The sequence below is a fragment of the Erythrolamprus reginae genome, chromosome 5 (assembly GCF_031021105.1).
Source record: "Erythrolamprus reginae isolate rEryReg1 chromosome 5, rEryReg1.hap1, whole genome shotgun sequence".
Lineage (NCBI taxonomy): Eukaryota > Metazoa > Chordata > Lepidosauria > Squamata > Dipsadidae > Erythrolamprus > Erythrolamprus reginae.
Window position 1 is genome coordinate 18,971,401 of NC_091954.1, and position 14,348 is coordinate 18,985,748.

A 14,348-nucleotide genomic window follows, 5' to 3' on the forward strand; every position below is an offset into this window, starting at 1 on the left:
ATAGGGCAACTCTATCAATATCAAAATGCCACTTAAATAGTTGAGCTAGTTTCAAACTAGATTTTGATTTTCTTTCTCTCTTTCTTACTCCCATTCTTTTTCTTTCTCTTTTCCTTCCTCTCTTTTTTCTATCTGTTTCTCTCTCTTCCTCTCTCTCTCCTTCCCTCTCACTCTTTCCCTCTCGGCTTCTGGGCAGGTTTGGAAAACTCTGAGTTGATGATGATTTTTAAGTGAGCGATTGCTCACTGCTCAGCTTAGATGCAACTATGCCTTATACTATTTTCTGTATTTTATCTTAGGATGGATATATGTTTATCCCAGGCATGTTTAAATTCAGTTACTGTGGATTTATCTACCACGTCTACTGGAAGTTTGTTCCAAGGATCTACTACTCTTTCAGTAAAATAATATTTTCTCATGTTGTTTTTGATCTTTCTCCCAACTAACTTCAGATTGTATCCCCTTGTTCTTGTGTTCACTTTCCTATTAAAAACACTTCCCTCCTGGACCTTATTTAACCCTTTAATATATTTAAATGTTTCGATCATGTTCCCCCTTTTCTTTCTGTCCTCCAGACTATACAGATTGAGTTCATTAAGTTGCTGCCAGTTTGGACCAGTTCTTTAGAAACGGTAGCGCTGACTCCAAGCTAAGAGGGAACCGGTTCTCTGTATCCACGAAAGTGGGCCCACCTGCTCCTGGGTTATACTGACCTGTATCTTTGCTTCCAAAGCCCAGCTGATCACGGGCTGCAGGTTGAATTGCTGCTCTACAGCTGTTTTCTTTTTTTTTTAATTTTAAAAAGGTTTTATTTACAAATATGCATTAAATACATTGGTTACAATTAACAACATAGACATGTCAAATTATTGAAAGTGCGAATAATGGGTAATTACAGATTAAAGCAATAATCCTGTCGAATTATAATTTAAATGGTGTGCATATGACAATGAACAGAGACAAATAAACAAAGAACGTCGACAGACACAGACATACAGAAAAAAGAAAAGAAAGAAGAAGAAGAGAGAAAATAGAAGGAAGGAAAGGGTGGGCGGATGTACGGTAGATCTGTGTTGCAATTGTGAACTAGATATATTTTCAGTAGCTCATTTCCTTATGTCTAATATTTAAAATTTTAGATAAATAAGAGAAAGTGTTGAATAGATCAAATTAATGAGGTTTTAAAAAGGCCAGTCTAATTTTAGTATATATATCGATGTCTCATACATCTGTTGAAAAAGAGAGAAAAGATTGGATACCAGATTTGTATCTGTTTGAATATATACAGTTCTGTTCTGTCTGGGTCACTCCGGAAGCTAGGACCAACCCAAAAAGTGAAGCCAGACACACCGGTTGAATCCAAACACAGTTTTATAATGGTAAAGAGAAAAGAAGCCAACAGAAAATGCCCTTACAGATCAGGAAAACACTGGAACTCCAAATAGATACACGAAGGCAATTGTTCATACAGAAACACAGGATCCTTAATGCAGACGAGGCTACAGTATTGAGCTAACACACACACACACCTCCCACCAGTCTTCAAGGCTGCTGGGCCACGAGCCAGGAACAAAAACGCTGAGAGAAAATGCAGATAACACCAACTCCCCTTTGATAACACTCCACACTGCCGGAATGGTTCTCATGCCTTATAAACCCTTCCCTGCTAATGAGGACCACACCCAACCCCCCTGGTGTTCCTCATTCAATGCTGATAATATCTACGCAGTTGAGATCTCCTTTGAGCTATGCATCTCTGCTGCATACTAATGGTAGCTTGTTCGCCATCATTCAGGGACTCCAATGAATCACAGCTACTTGCTTGAGATAGCCCTTCCCCAGGGCTCCCAGGCCTTGCATCACCTTCACTTTCGTGACTGCTGTCTGCACTGTCTGACTGCAAAGAACTCTCCTCTCTGCTCTCAGCCTCCCCCGGGCATGGAGCCAGCAGACACGCAGCTGGTCTTTGATCTGGCTCAGGCTGAACCACAACAAGTTCTTAATATTTATTAAGCAAAAAAAAAAAAAGTACAGCTGTTTTCCATGTTCCTAACCTAGTTTGCAATGCAGATGTTTTATTCCCTCTGAACTACCCACAGTGAAGTGCGCACTCAGCCAATTGGCAACGACAGAAAGCGGAACCCACCCCGACACACACATGGATGTGTTTCCTACAAAAGTTAGAGAGAGGGAGGGAAGGAGAGAGAGAAGCAGAGAGAGTGTGTGAAAACACTAATGTGTAGCTGGTATATTTTGTTCCAAGGTCGATCGGTACCTGTACAAGATGCGCCTTTCTGATGATACGTTACATGATGTGATGACCCGCTTCCAAGCAGAGATGGTGAAAGGTCTAGGGAGATATACCAATCCAACAGCTGCAGTAAAAATGCTGCCAACTTTTGTGAGGTCACTTCCCGATGGCTCAGGTAAGTGTTAGTACAAGGTACATGTGTGTTAGGGTTTGCCATTGTAAACTGCATATTATAAACTGTACCAAACTTGTACTGTCACTTTAAATGTTACAGTTGCTACTGTAAAACTGTACTGTCACTCAAGGGGTTAACTTGTACTTGAAGAGTTAATATCTTCAAGGCTGTTTCGTCACTTCCTCATTGAAGCTATAAAAGCTCGTATTTTGCTTGGTCATTTGCTTGTTACTTTATATTTGCCTGAGACGGGGGAGTTGTTTTTCTAAGCTCTGTGCTTGTATTAGCTTTGTGCTTTTATCTATCTTATTGTATTTTAGCTTCATGCTTTATCTATTATATTTTAGCTTTGTGCTTGTTATCTATATTCTGCATTGTTCTGTATTTGCTAAGTGCATATTTTGGATTGTTTATATTTTGTTTATATGTAAATAATACTTATTTAACTAAGTCTGTGTCTTGGCTTTATCACACATCCACGCTCTATTAAAATTCTCTGCTTGGTATTGTCGAAGGTTTGATAGCTTATCTAACTGAGACAAGCCAACGGTAAGGCCTTTCTTTTTAACCAAATGGTACTCTCCAACATACAATCATTCAATTAGCGACCATTCAAAGTTACAGCGGCAGTTACAAGTTATGGTTGGTCCTTGCACTTATGACTGTTATAGCATCCCCAGTCATGTGATCAAAATTTGGGGGCTTGGCAACTGGCATGTATGGTCACAATATCCCAGGGGTCCCAATAGGCAAGAGTCTTTAAGTTGCAGGGAGCTCCAACTTCATTTTTATTGTTCTTAGAGCCTTTCCAGATTACACTGGCAAAATCTGGCAGCACATTTTTGGTAGTACAGTGGTACCTCTACCTAAGAATGCCTCTACTTATGAACTTTTCTAGATAAGAACCGGGCGTTCAAGATTTTTTTGCCTCTTCTCAAGAACCATTTTCCACTTACAAACCCGAGCCTTCGAAAGTGTAATCGGAAAAGGCAGGGAGAAGCCTCCGTGGGGCCTCTCTAGGAATCTCCTGGGAGGAAACAGGGCCGGAAAAGGCAGGGAGAAGCCTCCACGGGGCCTCTCTAGGAATCTCTTGGGAGGAAACAGGGCCGGAAAAGGTGGGGAGAAGCCTCCATGGGGCCTCTCTAGGAACCTCCTGGGAGGAAACAGGGCCTCCACCCTCCTTGCACACATTATTTGCTTTTACATTGATTCCTATGGGAAAAATTGCTTCTTCTTACAAACGTTTCTACTTAAAAACCTGGTCACGGAATGAATTATGTTCATAAGTAGAGATACCACTATACGCAATTATTTTTTGCTGTCTTAGAAAAAACAAGCTCTAAAACAAACTCTAAAATTCTGATATACTTAACACACTTACTTTGGAATAATCAAGCTCAACCCCAAACATTCAGGCCCAACCCTGCTCTATTGATATAACTGCATCACATCTACACTGTATATGTCATTATTGCATCTCACCTGTGCAAGTTTCATGAGCTGACATCAGCACCATGGGAGATGGGGGTGGGGTAGGGGATGGAAAAATTGGAATGTAAGGAAGAAGCGGGGGTGGGTGGGGAAGACATGAAGGCCTATCTGAGCCTTGTGGACATTTTGAGTAGTTCGGAGAACCGGCAAATACCACCTCTGGCTGGCCCCAGAGTGGGGTGGGAATGGAGGTTTTGCAATATTCTTCCCGCAGGAGTGGGAGGGAATTGGGATTTTGCAGTCTCCTTCCCCTGCCATGCCTACCAAGCCACACCACGCCCACCAAGCCATGCCTTCAGAATGGGTAGTAAAAAAAATTGGATTTCACCACTGAGCCCTATCCAATCTCTATATTTTTTTAAAAAAAACTCTTGAGGCTCATGAATAGTGTTAGGTGAACCCAACGATGTTCGGGTTCGGGTTCGGCACCCGAACCTGAACCCGAACTTTTGCCTAACTTTCGAGTTCGGCGCTCGGGAAAGTGCCAGGACGCGCCGCCGCCCAGCTGTCACCTTTCGGAACAGTCGGGGTGCTTCCCAGTGCTCTCCCGAACCTGAACCCGAACTTTTGCCGAACTTCAAGGTTCGGCGTTCAGGAGATTGCCGAGAAGCGCCCCAGTTGTTTCTGAAGGTGACAGCTGGGCGGCGGTGCTTCCCAGAACAGTCGGGGAGCTGTCGGCCAGTCGGGAGGCGAAAAAGGAGGTGGGGAATCCCACGAGGGGATTCCAGGGGCGGAGCTTTGACGTCACTGAGACGGCCTTCCTGGAGTCCCCATTTCAGCCGGCCAGGAAGGACGTCTCAGTGACATAAAAGTTCCGCCCCTGGAATCTCCTCGTGGGATTCCCCACCTTCTTTTTCGCCTCCTGACTGGCCGACAGCTTCCCCGGCTGTTCTGGGAAACGCCACCACCCAGCTGTCACCTTCAGAAACAGCCGGGGCACTTCTTGGCGGTCTCCCGAACGCCGAACCCGGAAGTTTGGCAAAAGTTCAGGTTCGGTATACCGAACGGCGCAAAGTTCGGTAGAGCCCGAACTTTACAGGTTTGGTTCGTCCAACACTACTCATGAAGCATCATTTGGCAAGGATTTTATAGAAGAATTAATCATTACTCGCTATCATTTCCATTATAGAAAAAGGAGAATTCCTTGCTTTGGACCTGGGTGGTTCTAAATTTAAAGTCCTACACGTTAAAGTAGCTGAAGAAGGAAAACAACCTGTACAAATGGAGAGTCAGTTCTACCCAACTCCTAAAGAAATCATACAGGGAAGTGGAACAGATGTAAGTACCTTTGAGATTTGTATCCTTTTGGGATCTGCTCTGATGGATGTTTGAGGCAAGGCATAAAAATGAACACTGCATCTTGTAACACTTCCTGTTTACTCACTGCAAATTCTGCTATTTTCAAGAAGAGTTGCATGCATTCAACTCAGTGGATGATAGCTATCTGCAAATTGATTTCCTAAATCTGTGAATTCTAGGTGGAATAATATTCTTGAGAGCAGGAATCCCACCTTCAGTTACATTCCTGCGGTTTTACAGATTAATTTTATCAAATCCTCCCCAGATAGTAGAGTCATGAAACCTCTAGCACAAGGCTGTCAAACTTCTGGCCCACGGGTAGGATGCGTCATGTGATGGACATGCCCATGCCCAGTTTAGCGAAAGGAGGGGAAGTCCCGATATGTCATGTGACAATGCTGTGATGATGTGAGTTTGACATCCCTGCTTTATGATAGGGTTTCTCACTCTCAGCACCTTTATGATGTATTTATTTATTTATTTTTATTTATTTATTAGATTTATATGCCGCCCCTCTCCGAAGACTCGGGGCGGCTCACAACAGCAATTAAAAACAATATAACAGTGGAACAAATCTAATATTAAAAACATATAAAACCCTATCATTATTTAAAAAAACCAAACAGCAACATTCATATCAAACATAAAACAAAGTATAAAGAAGCCTGGAAGACAAGTGTCTCAACTCCCCCATGCCTGGGAGTATAAGTGAGTCTTAAGTAGTTTACGAAAGACAGGAAGGGTGGGGGCAATTCTAATCTCCAGGGGGAGTTGGTTCCAGAGGGCTGGGGCCGCCACAGAGAAGGCTCTTCCCCTGGGGCCCGCCAAACGACATTGTTTAGTCGACGGGACCTGGAGAAGGCCAACTCTGTGGGACCTTATCGGTCGCTGGGATTCGTGCGGTAGCAGGCAGTTCCGGAGGTACTCTGGTCCAATGCCATGTATGGACTTCAGCTCCCAGAATTTCCAACATCTTAAAGGGGCGGAGATTGAAAAACATTGCTTGTGGGAGGAGGGTCTGACGTCAATTAACAGCTCTTTCTCTCTGGTTGGGGAGCTTATACAAGGAAGATACATACTAAGCCAGTAGAGGGTTGGTACTGCTATGGAAAAGGATGCCGCACCGGTAGCAAAAATTGAGCTGTGTGCTCCACTTCACGTCTCCAGCGTGTGTGATATTTTGTATCCTATTTCGGCAATTTTTTTGCTTCTCAACATACGTAGAAGCAAAAAAATCATGCATGTGTGCCTCCCCTTGTGAGAATTTCCTTCCTGCACATGCACATAAGCAAAATCTCACTAATACGCATGTGTGTGCATGCTAGAAACGCAAAACTGCACATGCAGCATACTGGGAGCAGCAGAGATGGCAACCCCCACCTGGACCAAACATAGTGTCAGTTCTGCTATCTTCTGCTTGGTGTCTTGTCATCAATAGCTAAGAGGGAGGAAACAAGGGGGACACATAAATCTTATCTATCTATCTATCTATCTATCTATCTATCTATCTATCTATCTATCTATCTATCTATCTATCTATCTATCTATCTATCTATTTTGTCCAATACACAATAATACACAATGAAGGTAATAGAGGACACCTTTGAGGAAATAGAATTAGAGAAAGAATAGAAGAGAGAGTATAGGACAAAATAATCAATGAGAGAATAGAAGAAAGATATAGGGATAGAAGGGAAGATATATGGGATATAGGAGAGACAATAGGACAGGGGTCTGAAGGTACTCTATTGCACTTATGCACGCCCCTTACTGACCTCTTAGGAATCTGGACAGGTCAACCGTGGACAGTCTAAGGGTAAAATGTTGGGGTTAGGGGATGATACTACGGAGTCCGGTAATGAGTTCCATACTTCAACAACTCTATTATTGTATTTTTTACAGTCAAGTTTGAAGCGTTTATTTTATTGAGCTTGAATCTGTTATGTGCTCTTATGTTGTTGTGGTTGAAGCTGAAGTAGTCGTTGACAGGCAGGACATTGCAGCATATAATCTTGTGGGCAATACTTAGATCATGTTTAAGGCGTCTTAGTTCTAAGTTTTCCAGGCCCAGGATTGTAAGTCTAGTTTCGTAGGGTATTCTATTACGGGAGGAGGAATGCAGGGTTCTTCTGGAGAAGTATCACTGGACATTTTCAAGGGTGTTAATGTCTGAGATGCGATATGGGTTCCAAACAGATGAGCTGTATTCTAGGATGGGTCTGGCAAAAGTTTTGTATGCTCTGGTAAGTAGTGTGAGATTTCGAGAACAGAAGCTACGTGGGATTAGATTAACAACTAAATAAAATAAATAAATAAAAACATATGAGGATATGATGGGAAATAGTTTGTTTCAGTATTCAGGCCACACACCTTGAGAATGGAATGTGGATTGCTCCCAAAACATATCGGTGATTCTCAAAGCACCTATGATTGGTCGCAGGGGAGAGCTGGAACGAGGGGAACAATTTGTAACCTTTTGCGCTGGAATCTTAGTCCTAGCCTAACTTTACTGCAACCAGCAACCTTTAGTAAAAGAAGCTAGCTGCACCTAAATGGAGCCGAGGGTCTTTCTTTCCTAAGGGATCTGATCAGGGCAGATCTGATACATAGATTTCACACCCATTGCAGTTCGCAGAATTCCTGATGGCTACAAATGCTGAAAGATTACAGCCCCAAATATCTGGAGGTTGATTTAGAGAATAAATATTATTTTTATTGAAATGGTAACCAATCAGATACACTGGTGTAAGAAATAGTGATGGGCGAACCCAACGGTGTTCGGGTTCGGCAAATTCGGACAAACTTTACGCAAAATTTGGCCGAACCCGAATCAAACCCGAACCCGAATGGGGAATCCCTCCCACGAAGAGATTCCGGGGGCAGATTTTTGACGTCACCGGCAGGTTGCTAAGGACACCAATGTGATCACTTCCTGGATTCCATGGAATCCAGGAAGTGATCACCTTGGCGTCCTTAGCAACCTGCCGGTGATGTCAAAGCTCTGAATGCCGAACACGACCCCGAACTTTGCCCGAAGTTTGAAAAAGTTTTGGGTTTGTGTTCGGCATACCGAACACTGCAAAATTCGATATGGACCTGAATTGTGTGGGTTCAGTTCGCCCTTCACTAGTAAGAAGATATATTGTAGCTGGATGCAAGGGTTTCAGCTTAATTAACTACGGAATATAGAAAATCGACAATATTGTTTTTGGCTCTTCTTCAGTGTGAGCTGACTAGAATCTTTTATGTGGAAGGAAATGCAAAAACCATTTTGTATCAATCACCATGTAGAATTATTGGCCCATTAAAATAATACCTAGTTTTTGTTCCCTTCCAGCTGTTTCAATATGTGGCTGACTGCCTTGCAGACTTTATGGACACAAAGGACATAAAATATAAGAAATTACCTCTTGGCTTTACTTTTTCTTTTCCCTGTAAGCAGAAAAAATTGGAGGAGGTAAGTGCAACCCTGTGTGTTGCACATTAAGCAGAGTAAAATTATTAACTAGGATGGCTGGTAAATTATATATATATATACTAGGATGGCTGGTAAATAATTTACATATTGTCCCCAAATAATTTTAAGCAGTGTTTCTCAACTCTGATAACTTGACGATGTGTGGACTTCAACTCTCAGAATTTTGCTAATGTAACAGTACGATATACAGTGGTACCTCGACATACAAGTTTAATTCATTCCAGACCCGAGCTCGTAAGTAGATCAACTCGTATCTCGAACGAATTTTCCCCATATGAATTAATGTAAATAATTCTAATTGGTTCCAGCCCTCGAAAAAGTCCCAAAGTTAGCCTAAATTATGAAAAAAGACATGTTTTTAATTAATAAATGTACATGCAACACATATAAATAAACAATAAAGTAAATAATGAAAAGAGAAATGTACAAAATACAATAAGAAAATGTATAAAACACAGTACAGTAACCTTACCTTGGCGAAAGACAAGTAAGGCTGTGTACTGTAGGCTACGTAAACAACACTTTCTTAAACTATCATAAACGTAGATGAGACTTTGTTTTGCGCACTAACACGTGCAAATGGCCAAGATAACCGGAAGCAAGGGGATTCTGGGTCAGAGAGGCGATACACCAACTAGCGGAAGCTCGGCTCGTATCCCGAATTTGAGCTCGGGTGTTGAACAGAAATTTGCTCGCGTTGCGGCTCGTAACTTGGAATACTCACATGTGGAGCAGCTCGTATCTAGAGGTACCACTGTATTGATTAGTTTCTCAGTCTAATGTAGTCTGGTACCTTACTTTTAAACAACTTGAAAATTGTTGGATATCTATGTTATTTATGTTTTTCAAGTGATGTTCTTCACTTCATACAGCAGTCTCTTTATAGCAGAACCGTGCTACAATGTATATTTGAGTACACAATACAATGACTCTAATATAAAACTTATGCTTTTATTTCTTCTTTTCTCATTGAACTTGTTTCATATTTACACAAATAAACAACTTGGCAGTATAACTATATTCCTCTCTACATCTGCTCTCTATGATGCAGATTCACCAACAGTCAGCATACGAATCCCCAAGAATTCTATCTTCCAACTGCCAAAAACTGATTTACATACCAATATGCAAATTAGCTCTCTCTTAACATTCCATTCCCTTTTTCCATGCTATATGCTGTTCTGCTGGCGTGTCTCAACCACCCGTAATTACAGGATAATTGGTCCAGGAAGACACACACCACATGATAAAAGGAAAACCCAAAAGATTTTATAAACAGAAAAACAGAAACAGCTCCCTTTTTAAATGTCAAAGGGATTTTCTGGTACACACAAGGCACAGGTTAAATGCAGTCCAATTGCTCCCCCAATAACTGGGAAATTGAGCCAATTCTAAAGTCCAGAGAGTCCACACACACAATCCCGAACAGCAAAAACCACGATCTTGACGAAACAATGAATCAGATAAACTGCCATGAGGCTAAAACACCAGGCTGCACTTTTATCTATAGCACTAATTACAGCAGCCCCACCCAACCACAGGTGGCCTCATTTTCTCTTGTAATAATCCTTCAGTTGTTGTCTCCTATGCATCACTCTACGCATGCGTGGATGTGTCATTAATTCTTGTTCAGAATCCAGGGATGATACAGATGACTGATCTCCTCCTGGGCTGTCTGCCAAACTCCCCTCTTCCTGTCACTCATGCTTCCTTGGTCAGAGGAGACTTTGTTGGCAGATTCTACTGGGAGCAAAATAGGCCTGAGGCATGTGGATGTCTCCCCCACATCCACCTCCACATTCCTTGGGGCAGGAGCTGGGCCAGAGCTAACCACAACACATGCTAATACTCTTGTCTGAAAATAATTAAATGGTGCTTGAGGTAAAGCCCTTTGGTGGCTGTCCAGTCTCTTCTTAAAAACCTCCAGTGATGAAGCACCAGTGGTGAGTTGTTACCAGCTTGGACCAGTTTGCATGAGCCGGTGGTAAAAATTTGGCCCTGTTTGCCAAACCGGTAGTAATGGGTGGCTTGCCACACCCCCAAAATGGTTCCCTGGTAGCCATGGCTGGCAACGAACCCTCTGAACATGTACAACAGCTTCTACGCATATACAGAGGGTCAGTATCAGTCACGGGTTCCTACAGGAATGGTCAGGAATGCAGTTCCGGTAGCAAAATTTGGAGCTCCATCCCAGAACACCCAATTTGCACTGAAAGATGTTGAAACAAAATGCATAAGCCACGCCCACAGTGTGGTAGTAAAAAATTTGGTAGCCCATCACTGGTCAGTACCCAGATCAGTGAAGGGCTAGCAAAATTTTTACTACCACACAGAGTTAGAAGACATTCTCTAAGATATAGATGGTTATTGAAACAGATGTCCAAGTGCTGCCTCTATGTTGGTTGAGGCAGGCAGGATTCCCTTGAGTACCACTTGTTGGGAGTCAAGGGAAAGGGAGGGTCTTGCCTTCTCTTTCTTCTCAAGATCCCCATGGACAATTGGTGGGCCACTGTGTGACACAGAATGCTGGACTCGATGGGCTTTGGCCTGATTCAGCATGGCTCTTCTTATGTTCTTATGGTAAGATCTAAAACCAAAATGTGGAATATGAATCTTATTATGGCTGGATATCATGTGGATAAAGCAATGCTCCCAACCTATTGCTTTCCAGGTGTGCAGCTAAAACCTCCGAGGAAGTACGGGCCGTTGCTGGTCAATCTGAGCTCTTTCCATAGCCCATCTAAGATTTTATCCTGTCCCAAAATACCATCAGTGTACCATCAGTGAAGGGCTACCAAAATGTTTACTACCACACTGTGGGCATGGCTTATGCAGGACGCCCTGCATTTTCTTTCAACATCTTTCAGTGCAAATTGGGTGCTCTGGGGTCTGTTCTGTCGAGCTCTCTGGTAGAATCCTCCCAAAAATGCACAGATACAATTTTAGACACACACGTTTGAAAATTCAAAACAATGTTCTTTATACCGAAAATGCAAATAAACAGAGCACTCTTTTTGTATAGCAAAGAGCACTTGTCTCCAAACAAATTGGTAATTTGTACAAGTCCCTTATCAGTTCTGTGATACTTAGCTTGCAGCTGTGAGGCAATTCACAGTCCTTCTTCTTTCACAAAGTGAAACACACTTTGCTCTGGGTTAGTTTCAAAGCGGGAAAAAATCAGCACACAAAAGGTCAAAGGCAGCAAAGCAGTCATGAAACACAACGATCAGATAATCCTCCACAATGGCCAAACCCACACACTGCTATTTATAGCAGCCTCACTAATTACCACAGCCCCAACCAACCACAGGTGGCCTCATTTTCTTTGATAATAATCTCTCAGTTGTTGCTGCCTATGCATCGCTCTCCACATGCCTGGCTGTATCATTAACTCTTGTTCCGAATCCAAGGAGGAGCTAGATAATTGATCTCCTTCTGAGCTGTCTGCCACACTCTCCTCCTCCCTGTCACTCATGTCTTCTTGGTCAGAAGAGCCTTCATCAGCAGATTCCACCGGGGGCAAAACAGGCCTGCAGCATGTGGATGTCTCCCCCACATACACAGTCCTTGGGGCAGGAGCTGGGCCAGAGCTAACCACAACAGGGTGGAGCTCCATTTTTGCTACCCCACTGCGTTCCCCCCCGTCCGGGCAGTAGCTCACCCCTGACCCAGGTGTAACACGCGCGTGCACTTCCAAACCAGTAGACAAGGGTAAGAACAGCCACAACTTCTAAAGGAAAGCTGTTTCACTGGTTAATTGTCTTCACTATTAGGAAGTTTCTCTTAATTCCAGGTTGCTTCTCTCCTTCGTTAGCTTCCATCCATTTTTTCTTGTCTTGCCTCCTGGTGCTTTGTGGCAGCCCCTCAAATACTGGAATATTGCTGTTATGTCATCCAAAGTCCTTCTTTTATCGAGTGATAAAAATAATGATTTTATCCAGTCACTTTTGCTGAGTCACCAGTCACAAACATTAATGGATTTAACATCTACGCACTTTATTAAGTCATTAATCATTGCTCTTTTGGTAGGGAGTCCTTCTTTCATGGACAAAACATTTTAAAGTCCGAGGGGTACAACAGACGGATGTGGTGAACAATCTCTGCAAAGCCCTCCGAAAACACAAGGCAAGTTAAACCAGATAAGTTTTCTGAATAACTTGAGTTTCAACTGCAGTGTTTATATTGTTTGTTGATACGTCTGCTGAGTAGGAGGAGAGCTTTGTTGGTCTACAGTGGCAAAACAACCAGGATTCTGGTAACACCAGTTCTGAATTTTATTAACAAACATAAGCTAATGCTTTTTAATAAAATAGGTATGTTGGAAAAGATATTACCAGACTTCTGTGGATGTGCATACTGAATCTGACACACACAAAAATTGTCCTGTTCATTATTTTAAAATTAGACAATCCATGACCTATTGTGTCAGATATATTTCCTTACCAAATTCCTCAATCCATTCACACAAACAGAGCTTCTGATATACTTAATGTTCTTAAAAATTCAAGAAGGTATTCAAAATATATATCTGCCTTGGAATGAGCCCATATTGAACTGTATAGCACAACCAAACACCTGGAGTTAACCGTTCCTCGACCAATTGGTGCCCACACACCTCGATGACATCACTGCGGCCCCCGTCAATGATGCGGGGCCACAGGCTCCGCCCCCAAAATGGCGGCCTCTTTCCCCGCCCACGCTGCAAACACCGCCGGCCCGGTAAGAGGCCGACGGTCCTTATGACATTTTGTATTATATCATAAAATATATTTATGATAATTTTTATGTCATAAAATGGTTTATAATATTTGCCAAATTTCAATTCCATGGATGTTGTGAATCCCAGATTTCAAATACATTTCTGTAAGCCAGCCCATTTATATACTTTGATTCAAAAATTATTGTTCAATGATGATCTACTTCACCTAAAGCAGTGTTTCCCAACCTTTTTTGAGCCGCGGCACATTATTCATATTTTCAAAATCCTGGGGAACACTGAACGGGGGGGTGGGGGGGTGGCTAAAGAAAAGTTTTGACAAAAAAAAATCTTCCTCCATTTCGCTCTATTTCTCCCTCACTCTTTCTCTCTCTTCCTTCCCTTCTTTCTCTCTCTCCATCCCTCTTTCTTTCTTCCTCTCTTTTTTGCTCTCTTTCTCTCTCCCTCCTTCCCTCCCTATATGTCTTTCTCTCTCCCTTGCTCTCTCTGCCTCTCTTGCTATCTCTCTTTCATTCTCTCTCTTTCTTTCTTTCTCTCTTTCTCTCTCTCTCTGTCTCTCTTTCTCTGTCTCTCTTTCTCTCTCTCTTGCTAGCTCTCTTTCTCTCTCTTTCTCTGTCTCTCTCTCTGCCTCTCTTGCTATGTCTCTCTTGCTCTCTCTCTCTGCCTCTCTTGCTATGTCTCTCTTGCTCTGTCTCTCTTTCTCTCTCTTCCTTTCTTCTCTGCGGAGGCCGGCAAAGGTTTTTCTTATTTTAAATGTTCCGGGTGGCAGGGGGATGCGGAGCCCGCACGCACACACCCCTGACATTCCAAATTCTGCCTCAGCTGTGAGAAGAACGCCTGCCCCGCCTGTCCTGCAGCCCTTTCGCTGACAGCCTGGGACAAAAGCGCTCCGTGAAGGGACTGCAAGAGGGGCCGGGGGGGCATTAGCAGCTGGATG

The 14,348-nt window shown here is 42.8% G+C and overlaps 1 protein-coding gene across 1 annotated transcript in view; it reads left to right on the forward strand.

Annotated features, from left to right (window-relative positions):
• The window catches only part of LOC139167578 (hexokinase HKDC1-like), a 66,154-nt gene that overhangs the window by 8,784 nt on the left and 43,022 nt on the right, over positions 1-14,348 (forward strand). The window contains exons 2-5 of the mRNA XM_070752188.1: positions 2,264-2,426; positions 5,047-5,195; positions 8,554-8,673; positions 12,724-12,819. Coding sequence (XP_070608289.1) covers positions 2,264-2,426; positions 5,047-5,195; positions 8,554-8,673; positions 12,724-12,819 — 528 coding nt within the window. The remainder of the gene's footprint in view (positions 1-2,263; positions 2,427-5,046; positions 5,196-8,553; positions 8,674-12,723; positions 12,820-14,348) is intronic.